Source organism: Myotis brandtii, unplaced genomic scaffold, assembly GCF_000412655.1.
Source record: "Myotis brandtii unplaced genomic scaffold, ASM41265v1 scaffold30, whole genome shotgun sequence".
Lineage (NCBI taxonomy): Eukaryota > Metazoa > Chordata > Mammalia > Chiroptera > Vespertilionidae > Myotis > Myotis brandtii.
Genome location: NW_005361458.1, coordinates 350,907 through 376,175, shown reverse-complemented (window position 1 = coordinate 376,175; position 25,269 = coordinate 350,907). Strand labels below are relative to the sequence as shown.

General features: G+C 42.5%; 1 protein-coding gene across 1 annotated transcript in view; it reads left to right on the top strand.

The window, feature by feature from the left end:
• The window catches only part of ADAMTSL1 (ADAMTS-like 1), a 397,951-nt gene that overhangs the window by 213,858 nt on the left and 158,824 nt on the right, over window positions 1-25,269 (top strand). Inside the window, exon 15 of the mRNA XM_014542360.1 lies at window positions 5,948-6,077. Within this exon, the coding sequence (XP_014397846.1) occupies window positions 5,948-6,077 (130 nt within the window). The remainder of the gene's footprint in view (window positions 1-5,947; window positions 6,078-25,269) is intronic.

The window sequence follows — 25,269 nt, the reverse complement described above, 5'->3', positions numbered from 1 at the left end:
ATCAACAGCTAATTCGTCGAGATTACATTATAGAATGTAATTACCATTTTAGAAAATACATTACATTTTCTTACCATTATAGAAAATACATTACATTCCTATTGCCATTGCCTCCCCCTGAGGTTTTGATGGGTGAGGAAACTCTGCTGACCTCCTGCCAAATAAAACGAAGATACAAAGAAGCCGAGTGACTTGTGCTAGATCACACCACTAGTGCATGACAGCTGGGACTAGGCTTGCCATTTATTTATTTCTCTGTCTAGAGTGCATCACACCACACTTCTTTAAGCATCTAGAATTCCTGAAGCTTTCTCATTATGAATATGATTGAACTAGTGTTAAATGGTCCATGCATTCTGACCTGGTTCCTAGGTGTATTTCATGGTGATCAAATAGACTCAGTGATTCTTTATTTCGGGTGAAATCTGAATGGGATTGTGGTGGGAGAGGAAAGCATTTAAATCAACAGCTAATTCGTCGAGAATGTAGTTACCATTATAGAAAATACATTACATTCCTACTGCCATTGCCTCCCATTGAGATTTTGATGGGTGAGGAAAGTCTGCTGACCTCCTGCCAAATCCCCCGCTCTGGCTATCAGTGTTCTGCATTCCCAGCAAAGTTTCTTGAGTGGTGTAAATATATATATATTATTCCCCCAAACTGCGTTAGAAACTATGACATTTTGAAAACTCTTTTTAAAAGGCATGTTTTGTTCTGGCCTGCATTGCTCAGTGGTTAGAGTGTCGGCCCAAGGACAGGAGTTTCGAGGGTTCGATTCCTGGTCAAGAGCATGTATCTGGGTTGCAGGTTCATTCTTCTCTCTCTCTCTCTCTCTCTCTCTCTCTCTCTCTCTCTCTTTCTCTCTTTCTCTCATTTTCTCCCCTGCCCTCCCTTTTCCTCTCCCTCTCCCCCTTCCCCTCTTCCTTCCACTCTCTAAAAATCAATGGAAAAAATATCCTCACTCCTCAGGTGAAGATTGAAAAAACAAGGCATCTTCTGTCATTATTGAGAATGTAAGGAGAAATGTGCCCAAACTGTTCCCATGGAGTTGAAAAGGAATGAATAGTGGAACAAGTACTAGCAAAGAATCAATTTTCTCCAACACAATTTTTTAATAAGTGTTTAATAGTTTTGACCTTGAGATTCTTGTTTGTTTCTAAGCCTTCCAGTTTGAAACCGTGAAATTCTTAAGCAGTTTAATGGAGAGCCCTGTTCTCTTAAAACCTAAATTTTTCCATCTGATTCTGGAAGAGTTTCTTGGAACTCAGCTAATCTGTGTTCTTATGGTGTTCTTCCCTCACACGGAGGACATCTTTCCGTCCTTAACGAGGGAGAAGTGTTAAATCAGCTGGTGATCTCTGAGCCTGGGCAGGAGCTACGAGGTCATGTGGAAAGGCCACCTGCCAGTGGCTACCATGGCTTCTTTCCAACATTAGGAATGACTCAAGAGTTCAGATGGTGTGTGTTTATCCCCAATTTCCATGATCACCTGAATTGAACGATCATTATCTCTAGTCTAAAACAAACGTGCTTTGAAAAACATTACTTCTGGTCTCTCAGTTATGGTTCTCAGTTACAAGTCATGCCTGGAACTTGATGAGCAGATGGAAAAAATAGATGCAGTAATGGAATATATAAATAAGCGGATACCTTTATGTTTAAGAGTCTAACTATTTTGCGGATCAACCAAGGGCATAAAATTCAAAGTGGAGAGAGTATATGGAATGTTTTTCATGTAAAATGTTTTCAGGAGATACTGATTTAGAAATAAGACTTGGATGTTGGATGTGCCGTTGATCTCTGCCTGTAGGAACTGAGCATCTTTGTATGACATAAATTGTATATCCTTTCTGTCCAAGGCAGCAAAGTTAATGAAATGCCTTAGTTCTTAACTGTCAACAACTGTGCCAACTTACCTACAGTTATGTCCCTGTGCCAATGTCCTATATTTACACCTAAAATGTCCGAGTTGAAAACTCCAAACTGGTGAAAATAGGCTTGGGCTATCTGAGCCCATATGATGCCCATATGCACTAAAAAATTATTTTGTTATGTGGGACAGGTACATTTTGAAGTCAGTGTTTGGCAGTAACATTTTATTGTATTATCAACTTTGATCTTTCACCAAAATATAACCCACGAGGTTACATATATTTTTAATCATTCTTGCTGAAGGCAACCAAAAACGTACAAGATGGACAGGTAGATTTTTTTTTTTAAATCAATTGTGGGCTGTAAGGCCAGTCGGGCTAATTTTATTGTTTTTGTAATCTCAAGAGAGGAAATTGGATAGACACAAAAGTAACCTTTCGCCTAGCAGAGGTAGCGACCAGAAGGAACTAGTTAGTAATTTAGGCTGTAGTGGGTGACTACGTTTCCCCAAGCTGTCATCAAATATCATGTAATAATTAAGCTATTCTGAGAGAGAGAAACAGTGAAAATTCCATTTTCTGGAAGATTAAAAATGAGCCTAACCTGTTGGTGGCTGTGTCCTGTGTCCCACTATCAACTCCTCGTTCTATTTTAATTTCCCTATGTACGGTATTAGGTGTGGTCAAGGATTTGAACCTGAACAACTTTCTGACGTTGAACTCCTAGATGGTAAAAATCAACATTGAACTCTAGCTGAGGGAAAACTCGAAATTTACTTCAGCAAGAATGAAGATGTCTTATACCTGCTGTTCCCTTTTCCTTATGAGTCCTCTCTCCTTTTGCTTCTGTCAAGAAAGGAAAACTCAAAATCATAAACTACTGTAGTTATACATATGTTCTGCATTGGTTTAGAATGTCCTTCTCAGTGCATATATTAGCCTGTTTGGAAAGAGCACAAACTGGATGAGCTAACTTCTCACTTCCTGGCCTGACTCCCCTGGGCCAAGGATACTGTGAACTTGAAGGTGAAGTCCTCACAGTTCCTCCCTCCTCCAACTTCCCACACTCCCAGGTCCAAGGCAGCTCCCTCACTCCATGTTCCTCCCTCCAGGCATCCCATCCCCTCCTCCCCTTAGCCGTAATTGCACACTATGCTTAGAATGCCCTGCCCTTTAGGCATTTCATTCCATTCGTCAGGCCACAAAAATGTATTGTGTGTTGACGACAGGGCTGGTCCTAGATACTCCTTTCTTATGACAGAACTCTGTCCTTCCTTTCCCCCACCATCCCGAGCCCCACCTAAAAATGCCGAGGCAACTGGCCTCTATCGCAATAGACCTTTAACTCCTAGTGTTGTGGAGGCACGGTATATTGTTTTATCATACGCTAGATTAGAATCGAGTAACTCTAAAATGCTGCTTAATCTCAGCTCTTAACCATCCCAAAGGTGATTTTGATCTTGAGCTATGATTATTGGTTTAATGTAAATTTGTGTTCCACAATCCAAGAAAGGAGACTACAGATGTCCTTGTGGAAACTTAACCTTTATTACATCCATTGTTTGAAATCTTAGGAGAACCTAAATTCTATAAACAAGGAGTTCACACAGTGAAAACAGGTCACATTACTCATATACCCCCCGCCACACACACACCTACACCTGAAATACTTTTAAATAAGGCAAATGATAACATATTCGTAGCTGAACAAAGCCCAAATATATTATATTTTAGAGCAACATTTAGTATCTCTTAAATAAATTGAAAACTTAACTTCTTAATGTGTTCCTTAATATAACCACAGCTCTGGATTCTGTATGGAATTGTTAACCTCATCCGGCGCCTTGCCGTCATTACCTCAATAATGCCAGACTATTCCAGGGGGAAGGGTCAGTGGTGATATCAACCATTTCTTGTGAAATGTTTTGCTATATCATCATTCCATGGACTTCAAATGGCTCATCCCAGCTGGAACCAAGAGAAACACCCTGTAGTCAGCATTACAGAATACAGTGGAGTATCTTGAATGTCCCATACAATTCCCAAATTCTCCACTCTGAACTAGCTGTGATATGTTTAAATTAAATTTTGAAGTTATTAAAAACTCAGAAAAAAAAGAAAATTTACATTCATGGCCACAGGGTAAATATTGTGACTGATTTTTTTTTTCTGTCTGATGTATGAGACTTACTGGGAAGGAAGAAAGGTGATACTGATTCTGGCTTTAAAATGTCACTTTTTGACTAATGGTCTTGTTGGGTGACGTAAGCCAGTATAGCATCACCCTAGGAAGCATTAGCCTGTTGTTGGGGTGATACCTTCTTGGAGAAATATAGGGTAGATAGGAGGAGGGGAAAAACAGGGCTAAGAAGTGATGGTCAGTGCGCTGGTCGGTGTGGCTCAGTTGGTTAGGTGTCATCCCATGCACCAAACGTTGCCCATTCGATTCCTAATCAGGACACATGCCCTGGTGGCAGGCTCACTCCCTGGTAGGGGGTGTGTAGGAGACAGCAGATTGATGTTAAGCTCTCACACTGATATTTCTCTTTCTGTCCCTCTTGCTTTCTCTCTCTCTAAAAAAATCAATAAAAATGTGTGTTTTTTTAAAAATAAATGATGAGTCAGTTGAACTACATCAAGGACTAATTGCAAAGCAATGCATAAAATAAGAAATACAGGGGTGGACAAAACTATGTTTGCAGTTGTAATACAAATAAATAATACAATAATTGATAAATAATAATATAAGAATAAACAGTGTTTTGTGTACTCGTTACTATAAACCTACTTTTGCCCACCCCTGGATATGTGTATTTATATATAACACTAATTCAATGGATTGTCACATATTCTGCTGTAACTACATACAAATATTTAACTACAGATAGGTATCTTTAGCTATACAGATCTTTATATACATAGCTATGTACGACTGAAAGCTTATTATCGAGAATGTTTTGTCTCGCCTGTTCTTTAAACTAAACTCTGCTGAAATGATTCCAGACAAATGCCTAGGCTATTCCTGAAGATCTCAGCAGATAAAACAGCCTCTAAGTATTTTTAAATGTGAATGCTGTCAGCATTAAGGCTCCCATATGAAGGCACAGCTTCATGTTTGTCATCTGTGTGACCTTAGCAAGTCTTTTGACCCTTCCAAGCTTTAGTTTTCTAAGCTGTAAACTGGGGATACAAGTAGTGCATTCCTCATGGAGTTGTTGAGAAGATTGAATGGTGCATGTCACGCCCTTAGCCTCATACCTGGCTAACCATGTGCAACCGGTGGGTTTGGACTGTTATTATGACTGTGGGCACCAGAATGAAAAGTCTGGTCCGGGAAGGTCATGACCTTACCCAGTTCAATGCTTCCTTGCTCCATGAAAGTCTCCATGACGGGTCCTGCCTGCCACCTTAGACCTGCCAAGTCACCTGTGCCCATCACTGCTCAGATTCCTGTTTTACGAGCTCTGCGTCGGGGGCAGGCAGGCATCAGTGGGAACACTGTTTCCATGGTGTAGTCATTATGCATCTTGTTCTCTTTCTTTGTTCTAAAGAACTGCCCTGGCTCACTAAAGAAGTGAACCCGAATCACAAGAAACCAACAGAAACTGGAGTCCTGGATGCGAGGCCCCGGGAGAACAGCAGTTTACAGATTGCTGGATATTAAAACATGGCTCTGGGCCTCCCTTCCAAACACAACAATCTCCTGTTGATTAAAATGTAACGTGCGAAGGTCGTGGGGCCATTTTTTTTGTCACCCGGCTCTCCGTCTGCATTAAATTATCACGTTTCCGCGTTGGCAGCTATAGGGCCTGGTGGCATTTTTTAAAGCATTTCAACATCCTGGAAGCAGCCTGTCCTCTCGGGGGACACTCCCAGAGGCACGAGCCTATGTGTACTTTCTCCCAGACCGAGCGATGCTTGACAAGATGAGATGGGCAGTCCCGGGCTTGAAACTGCTGTCTCTGACATGCGGCGAGAGTCCTACCAATCACAGGGACCTCCCAGCGGCTGCCTTGTCCACACTTCATCACCCACACACGCCCGCTCGGCCTGACAGTGTGATTTGTACACAGGTGTCCAGGAGGCTGTGGTGAGCTGCCTAAACAAACAGACGCGGGAGCCTGCTGATGAGAACCTGTGCGTGACCAGCCGCCGGCCCCCGAAGCTCCTGAAAGCCTGCAGCTTGGAGCCCTGCCCATCAAGGTAACAGGCATGTTGCCTGCCCTGCTACCCTGGAGCGTGTGTTCGGAGCTGGGTGCGTCGGTCCGTGGGCAAGACCAGAACGCTTATTGTTACCCAGTGTTTTGAAAACCAATTAGCATCAGTTCAAACTGTGAGTCAAATCCACTTAAGTTTAATTGAAACCAGGGCTCTGGAATTCCAGCCCGATGGTCATGCTCAGGGCCCAGAAGGCTCCGTGCACTGAAGTGGTCCCGTGGCGTGACCGGTATGTGCACGTGCCGCATGGCAGCTTTCTCCTGGAGGGAATATGAACTGACCACAGACTCCAGGGTCTCTGCCACCTTGGAGCCTGTGTCCCAAGGCCTCATACCACACCCAGTGGTTTGGCTCATGGAGCATCTGGGTGGTATAATTGACCCACGGTAAATCTCATGCACACAGCATGTAGATTCATTATAGCATGCTCTGGGGTGTATGTGTGTCATTTCACATGCATAAAATCAATTAGAGCATTTTATTGTTCAGCCCTGCCTGGGTCTCATTATTACCCAACCTTGAGTCTTAGTCAGTCAATCCGATCACTGCCTCTGTCCACACAATTTTATGGTGTCTTGGGAGACTTGCCTCCTGACACTTCTTTGGAGCAAATCTCTGTGGGAGCTAGCCCGTCTCATCTATGATTCTGGTTTTAAAGGGACAGGTTTACGCAACCAAAGCCAGACTTGCAAGTTGGCTGATGGAATGAAGAATGTTACCAGATAAGGTCATATCCTAGGCATGCAGGGAATGCTGTTTCTGAATGGTATCTCTTCTCTTTCTGCACAGTATCCTGTAAGAAGACGCGTGTTGCCTTCAGGAATTAACAATAATTTGCTACTCAAGTTGATGCTGCTTGTCTTGTTTCTCAGCCAACTAACTGCTTTCCTTTGGCACATAGAGGGTACAGATCACAGGCCTCCTCAGATCAGATCAGGGCAATCTCACAGTGGCACTTCTGCCGGTCACAGAGTTGTTCCAGGCATTGGTCTGAATGGTGAGCCTGGCTTCCCCTTTCAAAGGCAGAAGTGAGGAGGGCCGCTAGGGCCATATTCTCCAAAGGAACCAGAAGATCAGTCGGCCGCTGCTTAGAGCCCCACTCCACTCGGGAGAGTGGCAGCCAGGGAAACAAAGTCAAGGGCTGGCCCCACTAGAGCTAGATCCAGTGCATGGAATGCTGGAAACCTCTTTTCTATTTCTGCCCGACCTAAATTTACACCTCCGTCCTAACCTCACTGCTCTCCCGTTGGGTGAATCTAAGCCCTAATTGCATGGGCAAGGGATACAAACCCCTTCTATTTGACAGTCTTTTCCCCATGTAAGAAGAGGCTGAGCGGTTTCAGCATGGACAGTCAACTAGGGCCTTGGCTAGGAGGCCCAGAGGCCTGGCTTCCCATCCTAGCTCTGTCACTACTAGCTGTGCAGCATTGGGGAAGTCACCTGCCCTTTCGGTATCCACATCTGCCAAATGATCGGAGGGCACCACCTCCTGCTCAGATATCCCCTGACTCTTCATTCTTCTGATTCTTCTGTAGAATGAAGACTACTGCTGCTGCTTTATTGTGCTGATCATTGCTGTCACTTCTGTCTGCTTATTTACTCTCACTTTAAAAACAAGCAGAAATGTCTCCCTAACCGCATCCCACTGTAGTAATGACATCCAAATGCTGTGATGAGCTGAGGCAATGTCGAGGAGTCGGAACCTGGAACTAGCTGGAAATCTGGGATCTGCAGCCACTAAACCCGCCGTTTCCTGGGGCGGCGGAGGGAATAGGACACAAGATGTTACTTTTCATCCTCCGAGTATTAACGATGTTAAATTAGATGAGCTTAATTTATACTGACTTCAACAAGGACTTATGTTCCGCTTCACTTTATTTCATTTGCTCCAGAGACACTTGGCACTTTGATTTTCCACTAGTCAGTGGTCAGACTGACAGGCCAGACCTCTCCTTGGGCACAGCCAGGGATTTCATGGGCCAACCAGACACAGATGAGCATTTGTAGGTTGATGCTTATTAAAACAACAATGTGGACACGTGTACAGTGGGCTGGTATGACTCGCTCAAAGAGCCAAAGCAGATTTTCACTTTAACAATGAGAAATGTATGGAGGTAACTCATATGGAATATTTCACTGTGACATCAAGGGGGGAAATCTCTCTCTTTCTAAAGGTTGGTGTAAAATGTATATGAAAGAGGAGGTATGTTTGGCAGGGGCGTAATCGTGTGGTGGTGCGTTCTCAATCACCTTGTGTTCAGTGGGAGTAATTTAAATCTTTAAACCACAGAAATTTTTATTGTGCGTAGACCCGTGTTTCCTGCACATTTTAGGGTGTCCTCTGCTGGGCCCCAAGTTTCTGTACATTGTCTCTGGGCTCTTGGTCTGTGTTAATGTCCATGCGTTCAAAAAGCCATAGCATTTTTCGTGGGATGGACCGAAATGACGTTTCAAGTCTGGGCCACTGGGCTTACTCTCTGAAAGGAGGCCGCTGGTTAAGTAGCTTTCCTAGGGAATTGTTAGTCCTACTGAACACCAGTTAGGAAGCAGCTTTTGCTCTTGTGTGTGCTCAGAGTTATCAGATCCCAGGGTGCATACCAAGGCCCCAGGGCATGTCCTATCTGGGCAGTCTTCCTAAGATTACACATCTCTTCCCCTGACTTCCTCTGTGTGAATGGCAGAGCTGGTATCAGAATCACGTGTCCAACTTTCAGCAGGTCCGGGCAGATACGTTCTCACACCCAGCTGTTCGCAGCAGGACGCCTGTATTCTCAAGCGAGAGAGACTGTCCTGCTGTTCCCACTTGCGTGTGTGTATGTGCATGCGCACAAACTGCCTGCATTTTGGGGAGCACTTTAAAAAATGGTAGTTGTCTGTTGAAGAGAACTATATTTTGAAGTTCTTGCAGTCAGCTTTATGTCTTACTCCTCCTCTCTCTGCAACTAATGCCTACCATAATGTCTGACACATAGCAGGGGCTTATTAAGTGTTTACTAAATAAATGGATATAAAGGACTAGGGCCAAATTTATAAGTAGTAGGGTATAACCCTATTATTAATGCTAGCTGGGAAGACCCCAATGCTGCCTACTCTCAATCCCCCTATCCCTTCCCTCCCATGTACCAGATGGTACTGAATTGCCATTATTTAAGAGTCCCTTCCCTAAGTTGGAGACTTTAAATGCCAATTTAAAATATAAATAGCCTTAGGATAAGTAGCCCTGTATGTTAGCAATCACATATGGCAACGTATCCTCAAAATAAGAATTGGAAGGCAAGCTTTGATACAGTGGATGTGGACACGGTTGTTGAATGAATTGTTTGCATTGTCCAGAAAGGAATTTGCTCATCAGGAGAGAGAGAAAGTAGTGTGTATCATGAGGACAGATGTTAATCCCTTAACAATCTTGCCTAAAATTGTCCAGGAGAAATTAGGATTATTTTTGCTTGTGAGCTGACAGTGAGAATTTTACATCAAAGTTGATAATCGCATAGAAGTTATTATTACAAGGCAGAAAAATCACTGTAGGTTCCTTCACTGTCATTGAGTAATTTGTGTCCAGAAGCCACACCACCCTGCCAACCTTCACTGGTGGCTTAGACCAGCATATAGCAGAGATATCCAAAAAGGAGCTAAGATCAGTCATTAGGAAAGAGGTCAGCCTCCTGCTCCCAATGAGAAAGCTTTCTGAGTACTCTAGAACCTATGCAGGCAATACATGGATATTCTCATCCTTTAAGAGTCCAGCACAGCAAAAGTGATCCAGAAAGGCATCCGCTCCCCTTTCTCCATCATGCCCTATAACTCCACTCCCGTTCTCCCCAGAGATAACCACTGCTGATGGTTTGATACATGCCTTCCCAGAACTTGTTCTATGAATGTATATGCATATATGAACACATACAAATATATAAGGTTTTCTTCCCTTTGTAAATGGGATCATATTGATATGTTCGGCAACTTGTTTTCCCACTTAATTAATGTGCACTAAGAACGGTTCCTATCCCTGAGGCCACCAAAATAAAAACCAGCCGGTAAATTGACACTATGCCCCAATTCTGCTGTGTCACGTTTAGCTGTGTGACCTTCCAGAGGTCACACGTCTTTTTGGATCCTCAGATTCTTCATCTCTAAAAAGAGGATTGCAGTAAGCACTCAGAAAAAATGAAAAAGTACTTTTCTTCTCCTTCCCTTTTATTCATGGTGAGAAATACTTTATTTTTGAATAAAGCAATGTTTTGTATTCAGGTCTTAACTCAAATTTGATTAGTTTTTTCTCTCTTATTCGAGAAAAAGGCCTCACTGGTCATCTCCCTGGGTTATACTAGCAATGACATGAGCAGCCCAAGGAGAGCCAGAAACCACTACCTTAAAAGAAAAAAAAAAAAGAGTACGACTGTTATTAATTATAAGCATTTGATAGCTTGGCCAGTGTGTGTTGAAAAGATTTGGTAAACGTACCTGGAGGAGGGGCAAGAAGTAAGCAATGAAAGCCAGATGGCTGAAAATGAAGGAAATTCCAGGCAATTTCTGCAGCTTTGTTCTAACATACTTTTTAAACTAAACTTTTATTTCTCTGCAACAGAGAACAGCTGAGTGGTACAGAACAGATAAACAGTAAAGAGGGGGCGCTCATAATTCCTGGAACATTACTTGGTTTCTGCTCCCCCACCCCCACCCCAACTCCTTTTCTCAGGCCTAGGGTGGTTCCTAGAACCAGGAAGAACTATAAGAGAAGTTTGAGAATCCCTATTTGAGATGAGAGAGTTAAGAAAAACATCTCAAAGGTCACAGAGTCTCCTCTTTAAAAGCACACTGCAGAATGCCAATTTTATTGTACACTAACAAAAGCCATGCGCACCCGCACCAAATGATTTCCAATTTCTGATTCCCTTTTATATTGGCCTACAATGGCTCGAGCAGAAGGTGTTGCCTTTTTACACAGCCATGCTTTAATTTATTTGTTGGAGCTTTCAAAGCTTTGCAGCCACCTTCCCCTTTGACAATGTACTTTAAGGTTTCTGTTTCAACATGCTCTCTAAATATTGGTCTATCTTCTGCTATGTTCCCAACGTTTCCATATGCTGCCTCTTGGCTCTGTCCATACTAACTTTTAAGTGCTTAAAGCAAAAGCACACCAAAGCTCACTGGCTTCACAGAAATTAAGTCCAGATCTGGAGGCCATACTCAGGCGCCTTCGGAGAACTAATGCTATTACTATCGTCAGTCTCCTTGGTAAACCCAGATGCGTAATTACACGGCCTCTCTTTCTCCCACCGATGGACAAGTTACAACAGAGGAACCTGCCAAGACCTGTTTCTTAACGATTGGACCTGATTGGCCCAATGGCAGGCTCTGTTATTGCTCTGCCCAGGAATGTGTTGGCCCAGTGATCAGAATTGTCCCCAGCAGCATTTTGACATTAACAAGAGTAACTGTCACATGTGTACTTGCCTTGGGGCTGAAATGTTCATGTCTCCTAAAGACAGCCCTTCCCCTGGTTACACATCACCTGTTCTATCAACCTCAAAACTCTGTGAAATGAGCTTTGATCGTATGCGAAATCACTTCGCATGCATAGATTTAGTTGTTGCATGAATCTGGGGCAAAAATCAAAGGACTGGATCTACCTTCCCATCATGTCACCTGTTCTAAAAAGGTAGAAACATCAGCTTTAGGCAAATCCATTCAATTAAGTCCTGAGAGGGAAGCTTTCCTGGTGTTTAACAACTATGTCAGTGGACAGCCCCTTAGACCACATATTTCTGCCTGAACTCTGGGAAAGTTCTTATATGGACCATTGACTAAAGTTAACTGCATGCACACACACAAAAAGAAAATGGCAGAAAGTGTTATATATCTCAATTCATTAAAAAATAAAAATGCACTGGGCCTTTTCATGTACACAATCTGCTTGCATTTGGTCCTCAGAGATGACTAAAATATAAAACCCTGTTCTAAAGGAGCTATTATTTAATGGAGGAGGAAGATTTCAAAACAGTAGCTACTGTGAATAAGGCAAACTGATCGATGTTTCTCTCTCATCGATGTTTCTAACTCTCTATCCCTCTCCCTTCCTCTCTGTAAAAAATCAATAAAATATATTTTTTAAAAAAAACAGTAGCTACTATGAATGAGGAAAGCACAGACTCTGTGGTAGCATGAGGCTGAGAGAAGGCTTTTTGGAGGAGACAAGCCTGTACTGAATCATAAGGCATGAGTAGGAGTCACCCAGGTAAGGAAGAGAAAGGATAGATGTCGCAGGAGAAAGGAAAAGCATGAACGCAAAGGAAAGGACAAGAAATGAAAGGTAGTCTTAGAGGGTGGGTGGGGGTCAGATCCAGGATAGCCCAATGTGCTAAATGAAGTTGTGGAGTTTATGTCCTGCAATCAGTGGGAACCATTGAAGGGGGTTAAACAGGGGAGTGGACAAAGTAGATTTGCTTGGAGAATGTTGCCTCTGGCTGCTCAACCAATAGAGCTAAAGTGGTATTGGTGACTAACATTTTATATTACAGGCATCTACACTTTTTGTCATGTAAATTCACAAATAAATAGTGTGCTCTATGGGGTGTACACCATTATATTTTCATTGAAATTAATAATGACTGTTGCCCTAGATAAGTTAGCACTTTGTATGCTCCCACAATCAACCCAGTGAGATTTGGACTGATTCTCCTGGCAGGAGAATAGAGCCCCACATATGGTATCATAAAGGAGTCATAAGAGGTGCAGCTGGGTGATCCCTGAGGCCTTTCTAGTTCTGACATTCTGTGATTCTTTGAAGGTAATAATTATCCAGAGTTAAAGCTTTTCAAGAAAGAGAGAAAAAGTAAATCTATTAGAAAACTACTGAGTCAGATTTAAGTCCTAAAGACAAATCACAAAGTCTATTAGTCACAAAATAGGAACTGGCTTTAACTATAAATCAAGGAACCATGAGAAATCTACAGGGAACTAGACTCACATATTCATAAGAAAAATTTAGGCGAGAGTATTCGGGCAGCAAGAATGGGAAAACACTGAAATGATGAACATATTTATATATAACTAGAGGCCCGGTGCACGGATTCATGCACTGGTGGAGGGCGTGGCCTGTGGGGATCAGCCCGCTGTGGGAGCGCCATTCATCCTGGTCAGCTGAGTAGCTGTGGACCTGCCCTCTGAGCAGCTGCTCCCACTGTGGGAGCGCTGCTCATCCTGGTCAGCTGAGTGGCACTCCCACTGTGAGAGTGCACTGACCACCAGGAGGCAGCTCCAGTGTTGAGCGCCCACCCGCTGGTCGTCAGTGTGCGTCATAGCGACTGGTTGACCAGTCGTTCTTGTCATTCCGCAGTTCGGTCGCTGGGCTTTTATATGTATAGATACTTTACTAGTATTTGTTCATGTGTAAAAGGATGCAAAATGATCTGCATCTCTCAATTTAGATTTTTATAGTGCCCTTTAATATGACTAGAATTTCTCTTCAGTCAGCCTCCATTGAACAAATATTTATTAAATGCCTGCTTTGTGCCAGGCATTGTGCTGGGGATTCAGTGACGAAAAACCTACTTTGTTCCCTGAATTGGGGTTTGGGGAATGCCATTACATTTTTTAAAAATCTTAGATACTTTAAGTGCTGCCGTCCTAAAGATAGTTATTAAACCAAATAACCCACTGTATTCCTCACTGCTCCAAGGGCTGACATATCTGCACCAGTCATGTAAGCACCATGGGAATGGAAACACACCTGATCACTCTCTGCTGTGGATATGGTGAGGAAACACTGGAGTTTTACAGTTCAAAAATCTTCCAGCTTACAAATCAATCAATAGAAGTGGAGTAGAGACTCCCAAAACAAATTTATTGTTTTATTTTACTTCCCCTATAATCCAAAGTTTTTCAAAAGTCCTAACATAATGAGTTAAGGGCAAGCAATGATTTGGCCAAAGCTTTGAGATGAAAATTATTGCTGCCTAAGTGTACCCAATGACTCCTTTGGAGATTTGGAAAGCCCTCGTGTGCAATTTGAGATGAAGAGCTTTTCTCTGACTATAGTGTCAGGAATCTGCTATGTTACTATGTTCCTTAAGCTTGGAAAACAAAGACGTAGGAAAAAGACTTGAGAAAGAGCTGGAGAAAAAGACATATGTCAGCAACATGAAAATGAGGGAGTGAACAGAAATGCTCTACTTTGTGCTCCGTAACCTGGGGACATAGTTCAGAAACAGTTCATCCTTCCGGAGACAGTATTCCTGTCCTGACACCAGCCCGAGGTCGGGTGGCTCTTAGGTCATCTGCCACGGCGACAGAAAGATCTGTCACAGAGCAGAGCTCAGCCAACCACTGCCTTTCCTGTGGCAAATCAGTGTTGTCCCTTTATCCTTGTCTTTACTGTTGTTTTATCTTCATCATTCTGTCTAATTATCTTTCCCAGAGCTGCAGGACATTTTGGTGTTTGTGTTAGTGACACAATGAAGCCTAGTATGATTGCTATTCGATGAGCACAGCTCCCAGACTCATGGCTTTCTCATGGGGCTCTGAGGTCACTTGTGGAGGGACTATCCTTAAGGCCCAGACAGACACGGGCACAGGCCAGAGTCCATGTGCCAAGGCAGCTGCAGGTGGTGCACTCGGTAACTTCCTGCTGTTGGCTCTGGTTCTTGAGTGGACAGACATAACTGCCTTTCCCACTGGCCAGAGGTAGCTACACATGGGACTGAAGCAGCCAAACAAGGCCCTCTGCCAGGATGCATAGGACTTGACACTTATTCCACCATCAGCAGGGGTGTTAGGTGCCGAAGCCTCGGTTTACTTTGATGGTGTGCATGCCTCTGGGAGAGGTAGGTCATTATCATCTTAGCATGATTTTTTAAAATCAGACACCATATTTTTCCTAACAGGAATCTTGGCAACACTTGGAAACGGGGCAACTTCAGGAGAAGAGCCTAAATGGGGACTTGGCAATGACAAACCTAAATATTCCCTACAAAGAATAGGGACACTGCCTGGAATAAGGGAGGAGTTGTAGGTTTTGAAGTCAAACAGATATTGACTCTCTGTTTGCTTTGTGGCATTAGGCTGGCTACGTTAGCCTCTCTAGGACTCAGTTGTCCTCAGCTGTAAAGCAAAGATAATTGTTCCAACCACAGAAAGGGGTTGTAAGGGTGATCGTATACAGGGTGGGGCAAAAGTAGGTTTACAGTTGTGAGTACATGAAACACAAAGTTTATTCTTATACTGTTATTTATTAATTAGTAGTGGCCCGGTGCACAGATTTGTGCACATTGAAAGGGAATTAATTAGAAGGAATATTTTAATATAGCTATTCGCCCTTTCTCTATAATAGAAGTGTCAAACCAAATTCATGATCGACAATGACAGATGGAAACACACGCGTGCGATTGGCGCCGAGAACTTTATATGTATCATGCATGCACAAGTCAACTTAGCCTTTTATAGATATAGAACAAACTTGCTTAATTAGACCTGCTTTCTGATTTAGCTAAATTTTTTCCAGTCCAGTGAAGCACCCCAACTTCTCTTTCAGGTAATTGTCAGCAACACAGCAGTAAATATCAACATGAAGCAGATTATTATTGTAGATCACACAGGGAGAACAAAGGGTAAAATATTTAACTGCAGCAGTGTTTGACTATATTCTGCACAGTGAGAAAACCTGAAGTCATTTTCAAGGTCCACCATTTCTTACTTCTTTTCAGTCAAGTCAAGTTCCTAAACTTTCTAAATCTCTGTTTTCTGGCTAATGAAAAGAAAATAGGATTCCACCAAGTCTCCTATCTACCTACTCTAGGACTTTTGTGAGGATCAAATGAGATGAGGCATGGGAAAACGCTTCACAGACATTTGGTTACAGTGTGAAATGTTTCCACCTGGCTATAAAGCAAGTTGTGTTCATGGGCTGAAGAAACTGCAAGGAGGCTAGTGGTCACTAGGGAGAGGAAGCTGGGCATTGCTATGTGATGTCATCACCCAGATGGACACCTAGCATATTAGCCTTTTATATATATAGATTGTATTATTTTCCATACAAACAACTGTAAACCTACTTTCACCCCATCCTGTATGTAAAGCACTCAACCATTTCCTACCTCATATAGTAACTGCTCAAGAAACTAGGAACCTGCCATCCCTCTTAGTTCCCTCTGCAGGAAATCACATGATATAAGAAAACCTTCATATTTATTTCATAGTCACTGCAATTTATTCCTGTCTTTTTATAACTAGCTAGTGTGGGAGCAGAGCGAAGGGGAGGCTGTGGATAGAACCTAGCTTCAAGCCGGCTTTCTGTCCAGCTGGCCAGATCCCTTAGGCAGTTCTAGAACAGGAAGCAGAGCTTCCTGTCTCATGGATCCACCAAGTCTGCAAAAGGCAGCAATTGTTGGGATATTCTGTTTGACTTTAGCACCTAATCTAATAAGGTGTGTTGTTTTAAAAACAGTAACGAGATGATGAAGTGGGACCAGGGGAGACAGAGTCCAAATATTCTTAAAAAGTTAATATCCTGTGTGACATGACTGAAGGAAGTAAGGCCTGTGGGCAGGGGCGGTGTGAGTCGTGGAAGTGAGCAGCTGTGTCGTGATGGTCAGAAAAGCCTGTGATAAGTCAGGAAGGAATCAGAAAGCACATAAACAATGTTATTCCTAGCCAGTTGTCTCCTCAAATACTTTTGGGAGAGAGGAGGAAAGGGAAGAAGGAAGGAAATAAAGAAGAGAGCACAGGAAAGAAGTAAAATCCAACCCTGGATGTAGATAAGGCATGGGCATCCTACGCCCACACTCTTGCTAACCCTCACAGGCCATCCTCCAGCTAGGTAGGGTTTCCCTAATAGCTTCCATTCGTTGGGAGCTTACAGCATGCCGGTCACTGTGCTCATCACTTTACAGGCACTGTTTTGTTTAATCTTCCCCACAGTTCTGTGAGGATTTACTATTCCTATGCTAACTTTATAGCTGAGGAAACTGAGTCTTTAAGGGGATCATGTCATTAGCCCGTGGTAGGTTCAGATTTGGAACAAGGTGTGTTTCATTCCAAAGTTGTTACCGAAGAGTTTGTGTTTCAGTCTTGGCCTCTGTTAATGGTGTTTATACATCCACCCTCCCTTCCAACATCCCTCCCTCTCTTCCTCCCCCATCCTATTCCAGGCACTAAACTCCAGGCGTGGGAACTACCACAGTGAAAAGAACAGTCCTCCTAGTTCCGTAGTAGCTTATAACCTGGTGAAAACCACAAATAGGTTAACAGGCTTCTTTTCTATCTCTAACAGATAAGCTCCATCTCTTACTCTTAGTTGCCAAGGGCAGAACTAGACTCTTGGCAAAAGCTAGTGTGTAAGGGATAGTGAAAAAAAATCACTCAAGTACACAGAAAGCCAAACATATAGGAAATGAACCATGCTAAAAGAGAAACCAAGTAGACCTAAGTGAATGTCTTAAAACCCAATACTGAGTCATTAGGCAAAGCGCTCAGTTCCTAAAAAACACATTTTTATAAAGAAATACTAAGTCATCCAGAGAGATGCAGGCTGAGCTTACAAATCTGGAAGGTATTGCTGGCTGCTTTGAAGCTTTGCGTCTTTGCTCTGCCACGACTAGCAACCACTGGCTTAGTTTTTGCTTAGCAGATGGCCTGTTCATATTGTAAGTTATAAACACCATTTCTCCCTTACACACACACACACACACACACACACACACACACACACACCTCTTTCCCCAGTTGCCCTAGTGCAGCCTGAGTCCCTGCTTCCTTTACTGTGCCACTCTCTTCTCTAACTCTTTCTAGTACCTCTCTCCTCTCCCCCTGCCTCCCGAGACTTAATCTGAATCACCTTGCCTTCTGACCACCCAAATTCCCAGATGACCCTTTTCTGCCACTTATGCAGGACCCAAATCCTTTCAACCCTTTTTCTCCCACCTGCCCCCCATTTATTCAGTTCAACTCAACTAAGAATTAGAAAAATAAAACTACCTAAGCAAATTCACACTAAGGTGTAAATGACTGATCCACAGTCCTTCATTCCAGTCTTAAGAGCATGGGCTTGGAGTCATACAAACCTGCGATAAAACCCAGTTCATACAACTTACTTGCTTATTGGTCTTAGATTAACTTTTCAGAACTTCAGTTTCTTCATCTTTAACTTTGATCAATCTTGTGAGGATCTATATGTTATGTGCTTAGCATAATACTTAGTACATATTAAGTATTCAATAAACAGTAATAGGTATTAGCTGTGATTTTTGTGTGATTTTTGTTTAATTCTCTAAGAAGCTATGCCTGGGTTGGAGGACTTGGGTGATTTGTGTACATTTAGGGAACTTTGGCTCTCACTGTTTTTCCTGAAGGAAGGAGAGACAAGCTCTGTTACAGAGGAAAAGGGCTGCCCAGTCTACGCCAACAATACCTGGTCCCTAATTATCTCCTTTTGTAAACTCTAACTCCTGGAGGGACAGGGGGATGGGGGCATTTTCTACTGGTTACAGGAAAATCCAGCTCAGTTCAGCAAACATTTATTAAAGTCTTGCTGTGTTTTAGGCTCTGAAGAAACTAACAAGTCTAGGACACAAACAGATCATCACAGTGCACAGTCCAAATGATCATAGTAGGTATGAATGACTCTCTTCTGGGAACACTGAGATAAGCCACCTAATCCAGATGAGAGGTGACCCAGAGAAGCTGAGTCTCTTGTTCTTCTAGAGGTCAAAGTATTCTTTTCTAAGTTTCCAGTCACACATGTTAGTGGTATACTACTTACATATTCCTCCCAAGGTCGCAATCCAGGCAATGCAAAGCCCTTGGGACAAGTTTGTGTCCTGCCCTTTGTTTGTTCCCTTCCAATCTGATGAGCCTGAAAATGCTTGATTCCTTTGTATTATAAGAGTATCTCTGCTTGCTCTCAATTAATTACCAAGGAGCTGATACATTTGCATCCCATAAGCATGTAATCCAATAACAATTATGACAACCATTTTAAATGGGTCAGATTCATCAACTGCCAGATTTATTGAATCTCTATCCTTACGGGTTACACTAGAACTTGAAGTCTGAGCATTTATCTGTAACTTCCATGCCCTCTTCAAGGCTTAGGAGATTAAAGAGAGGGACCTAGAATATAGGCACTGTGTTGTGCTGCATCTTCAGGCAATGGTGGGGAACTACAGAAAACAGAACTACTTGGCTCAGACCCCGGTACATTCCCCAAATCCTGCCATTTCCCTCAGCTGTAAACTTAGGTCAACAGCTCTTAGATCAGTTTCGAATAGGTCTCTGTGAAAGTTGGTGTTTTGTAAATATATGATATTGAATTATTACTTTCTCTTTATTTCTTCTTTTAAGCTCCTGCTTCATCTCTTGCCACATGAAATACTACAGAGGGTTGGTTTTCAGGGCCCCACTATCTAATCAGTCTTCTAAATACTTGATTATTGTGCAGATGTCATTGGAAGATTTGCTTAACACAAAGAGACATCAACATTGCAGAGAAATCTGAGCTTGGGCACTGACACTCAAGTTGTTTTGAAGTTTAGGGAGTAAACAAAATGGAAATTTGTACTCTGGCCTTGTTAAAAAGCCCCACATGTCAAATCTGGGTTTCTCCTTTCTTAGAGATAAAGGGTATGTGGGAGGACTCTGCGGATCATTGTTGAGTATGTCCAGGGTGCTCTTTGAGAAATTAAATTAAAGTTCTTAATGATAGAAAATAAAGCTTATACATCACAGATGCATTTACTGGGGAAATTTTCTGGAATAAATGTATATATGTCTGTAGGTGGTCTATTGCCCAACCCCCCCACACCACCCATCTATGATACTTTTCCTGCCCCAGCTCCTTTTCCACAATAGCAAGCCAGAGAAATCAAAACTTGTGATGCCCAGAGCTTATACAATTTTGAGCTTCTCAAGCTCTGGAAAAATCACAGAAGGAAACTGTTATAAGCAAGGTATTTATTGATGTAAAATCCACCACAACTAGACAGATACCATTTATCAATGCTCTTTTTGTGAGGAAAATGATGCCAGAATTATGATGTGGGAGAGGCTAGTATGGAGCCAGATCTTCCTCCCAAGGTGCACCCCACTGTCAAGCTCGATTTTGTGGCTTTTTTTTTGTACTAATGGTAGGCTGTTTGTTTGCATCTGCGGGGAGACAGTAAGAAGACTGTTTGGGGACCAGAAACACTTCCATTTCTCTCCTTTTTATTCCATGTTACCTGCGAGGCACTTCCACCGTCCTTCTGAAGGCACATCCCAGGCACACCTAGAAACACCTTGAGTGAAAATGGGCATGTCATGTGCTTTATCTTTCATTTAATGGAGGTTGACGACATAACTGACCCATGGTAGAGTGAAGTGAAACCACATGTGGGCTGGATTGACCTTCCCTTGATCTAGCAAAGAAAAGTGCTGTTTTCCAGCTCACCCCTGCATACTTAACTCCTCCAGGAGGGTAGTCCTGCAGAACAAGGTTGGCAGGAAGTAGACTACTTCTCATCACACATGGTCTTGCTGCAGCTGTGCATCTATCTGGGTCTAGAAAGTGGGCCCATTGATTGTATTCCTTCCCCTTGACATTTAGAATGGTTGTTGTGTTAAAATCTTAGCTACTCCATTATATCTTTCTGCATCTTTTCATCCTCCAATTTATAAAATTCCCTTCCCGTTGTGTCTCTGAGCATAGGTGATCTCTAAATGTAAGCCTATCCCACCACTGATGCCAGTTCCATAATTGTTTGTTTGTTACTTATCACATTTGGGACCCCCAAGCCCTTCTCTGTAGGCAGACTAGCATCTGAAAAAGATGGGTTTTCTGAACATCAAATGTACCTATTTGTTCAAGGGAACTCAATCTATTTGCAAAGCCAATAAAAAGGTGAAGCACGGGGTGGTTTCTGCTCCAAATCCCCATGCTTGTGCCCATTGAAAGATAATGCTGATAGATCAAGAGACTTCACAGTCCTCAAGTAGCATCGGGAATCCATGTTTCTTGTGAGCAATAATTTTGCCAACCAGGTACTGGAAGCTGGATTCATTCACTTCTGGTGCTTGAGGAATCATGGTCACATGAAGAACATGGACACCAAATTCTCATCACTTCCCTGTCAGCTCTATCAGCCCTATTAGTACTGTCAGCAACAGAAGATCATAGAGCTTTATTCTTTATACTCAAAACCCCAGAGAGTGGCAAGGAGTTTGGCTGACAGACTTGTCTGGAATCTAAAAAGTTGACACATGAATCTCCCTCAGTGTCTAGGGTTGTAGAACCCCAGGATGTAACTTTGTCAAATTCCCTCATATTTTCTGTGAAGAAAGAGAGACCAGAGGTATTAAGTGACTTGCCCAAGTAGCCATGTCTAGCAGAACTCAAACTAAAAGCCTAAAAAGTAATGTTTCCCAACTTCAGTGTTTATCATAAACAGGTATAGTGAATCAGAATGTGGGATCTAGAGCTGAATTTCCTGAGTTCAAATACTGGCTCTACCACTTATCAACTGTGTGTCCTTGAGCAAGTTACTTAACTCTTCTTTGTTCTTGGTTCCTTATCTGTAAGATAAAGATGCAATAATACTGTCCTCATAAGGATTCTGTGCATATTAATGAGTTAATATATGTTGGGCATTTACATGAATGCCTAGCTGTTGAAGAACATGCTCTATATAAGAGTTTTCCAGTGCTAAAGATGCACTAAGAGCTGGAATCAGGTGACAGAATAGGGGATCCAGATGGTCAAAGGTAAACATAATATACTCCTAACTAGGGTAAAAAATAATTTTATTACCAAACTACTGAAAGAAGTTTTTATTCTTTCTCTATACCTCATTATCCTAGAGAAATGAACTGAGTATTTTATGTATAGCTGGAAAAATACCAGTTACCTCATGTAGAAAATCTTTCATCCTTTCCAAAGATGTGCATACTGATCAATAAGAAAGGCATGCCTTACTCTTTGAGAGTGAAGAGTAGGGGGTAAGAAGGCAAGTGGGACATGAAAGGGAAAGAAGGAAAATAGCTGCATTCATAGAGCATGAGGATTTTTCTAGTAATTTACTGTGAATGAGTGATAGTCAAGAGTTAGGAATCCAGCTGACTTCCATGTGGCATGGGGCAGAAACCCTCTCCACAGTTTTGTGGAAGTCAGATGGATTCCAGTAAGTTAAGTGCCTGGGTTGCCCCACTGTTTCTGTTTTGCTAACTAGAAAAGTGGACAACATGCTCTGAGATCAGGGGGCAGCTAGAAAGTTCTCTGTGGCCTGGGGAATGTTTGGCTGCATGAGGCTAAACTGTTCATTAATGTAAGTGTAAGATAAAACAAGCAAAATGGACTCGCAAAATTGTTGCCCTAATTTGTGTATAATCATAGCAATAATTCTCAGGAACCACAAATAGGGGGAAAGGAATCCCAAAGACCATTCTTTCTGTTGGCCTCTCTTGTGTCTGAGAACTAATATTATAACAACAATGACAGCAATAATAATGATGGCAGTTGCCATGTGATATTTTTCTCCCAGCACCTGTGCAAGCTAGAGGCTAGCACAGGGGTGGGCAAACTTTTTGACTCGAGGGCCACAATGGGTTCTTAAACTGGACCGGAGGGCCGGAACAAAAGCATAGATGGAGTGTTTGTGTGAACTAATATAAATTCAAAGTAAACATCATTACATAAAAGGGTACGGTCTTTTTTTTTTTTTAGTTTTATTCATTTCAAATGGGCTGGATCCGGCCCGAGGGCTGTAGTTTGCCCACGGCTGGGCTAGCAGGTAAGAACACAGATAAGCAGCCTGGAGGCAGACCACTTAGGATTGAATCCAGGATCTCTTCCTGACTCACTGTGTGACCTTGGTCACATTATTCTAGGTAACCCATATGTAAAATGGCATCATAATAATAATACCTCTATCTTGGATTGCCATGAGAATTAAATGAGTTAGTACATATCAAGTTCTTACAACAGTGCCTCATACATAACAAGCATCCAGGAACTATTGGAAGCTGCTATTGAATTATTGTCCTGTATTACAGATAAAGAACTTGACATTCAAAGTAGATAACTTGCCCAAGGTTACAAAACACAGGTAGGAGTAGATTCCAGTCCTGGTCTGCTGGAACCCGAAGTTCTGGGTCAGTGTGATTCTTTGATGTCATGCTCATGTGTCTCCGGCTTGATGAACACAGCTCAGGGATTCAGGGCAATTCATCAGCACTGTTCAGATCCAAGTGTGTTTAAAAATAGCGTTCCAGGGTTCAAAGTGCTAGCAATGAGTGAGCATCATGGATAATCAAAAACAAATGAGAGATTTAATAAGCCAATGTAAATGGTAATATGAAGGTTTCAATTTATTCAGACTTTAGCCTGGCAGTAATCCCTTAACTCACCCTGAGATAACAAAACATCAAAGAGTAAAACATACGTCTACTTAAAGAGATCTTTGAACCTAACGTGAAAAATAATCGCTGGTCATTTTTGTGTAGTCACATATGAAGACATTTGTGAAAGGCCTCTCTCTTAGTCCTCGGAACTAGAAAATACAGGCTTCTGCTCTCCACAGCCTGTGGATAGAATATCTGCCTGGATAGAAACATTCCCGGTCTGTGAAGAGCAGTGGTGTGTGTGTGTGTCCCCGCACGGATGGAATTAATCACACCCTGCTCCAATAGCTAGCTGCTTCCTCTCCTGACTCCACATATCAAACTCTGGAGATTGAGACAGGCGGTCTCTCCAAGAGAAACAGCTCTATCTTTTCTTTTCCTCTGCCAAGCCAGGTTTGAATTGAATTTACGGCCTGATTAAATGTGGTGGAAGACCTGCTTGAAGCATTGTGTTACCCTGTGCCATGGGCCTATTGGAACTCTCACCACCAAAGCCTGGCACCCCTTGGGATGGACAGAAAGAGAACATGCTGAGCATCCAGCCCTCACCTGATGAGGGGTGTGCCATTCAACAGTGCCCTGCGGGCAATGAGTTTGAACTATAGTGAGCTTATGCCACCTTTTTCATTAGAGCTTGGACTGCCCACAGTGCCTCTGTTTCCAAGAAAACAGAGAGGAGTGAGAACCAGAATTTTCCAAGGACTTACTAGGTTTTCTATGCCTCAAGCATGGTAATAGGTAAATTAGAGTTCCCCAATTTTCCATTGATTTTTTTTTTTAGAGAGAGAGCAACAAGGAGGGAGGGAGAAGAGAGAGAGAAAGAAAGAAATATCCTTGTGAAAGAAAAACATGGACTAGTTGCCTCCCGCACACACCCTGGCCAGGGCCGGGGATTGACCCTGCAACCCAGGTATGTGCCCTTGACCAGAATTGAACCTGCAACCATTTGGTGTGCAGACCAACACTCTAACCACTGAGCAACTCCAACCAGGGCCTGATACCTTCTCTTTACTTCTTCCTTTGCACAGCCACCTCTTAGTTAACCTTCAAGACTCAGCCCAGACCTTACCAACTCCAGGAAGGCTTCCATGACTGTATCTCTTCCTCTTGACTCCCAGCCCATGTTTTTATGCCCCCTAACAGCTCGTGTTAATCTGTCTCATAGACTAAACTGCAAGCCCCACAGCAATGGGGTCTACATCTGTCACACAGAGCAAGGGGAATGTTCAGTCTGCGGGCGTATAAGGCCTGCAAAATCGTTTGGTCTGGCCCTGCCAAAGCATTAGGAGTGAGTTAATTAAATATTTGACCAAATGTAGCAGGTTAATTTTTAAGTTGATAATTTTGCATACCCCGCAAATTATGTTATAAATATTCAAATGGCCCTTGGCAGAAGATTCCCCACCCCTCACATAGAATCTGGCCACAAAAGAGTTCTCAATAAGTACTAATTGACTGAATAAATAAATGAATGGCACTTATTACAGTGTCTTGTAATTATCTCTGAAGGCCCTTCTGGTCAAGAATTTTTTTCAAATCTCTTTTTCCCCATCATTCAGTATAGCACATGATGTATGGTAATTTTTCAACAAATGAATACATGGTTATAGGCCCACATACATATATGAGTGGTTGAATACACAGGTGGGTGGAAAAATTAGGTCTACACGGCTGCAAAAACAATTATCTTGCGGGAGATAACAGAATCAGATCTGTGGATCCTGACATGAAAGACTGACCTTTCCAAGCATTTCACTTGCAGAAAAACAAACAAACAAAAAAGTGAATATAAATGTCCAGAAAGCTTTCTTTT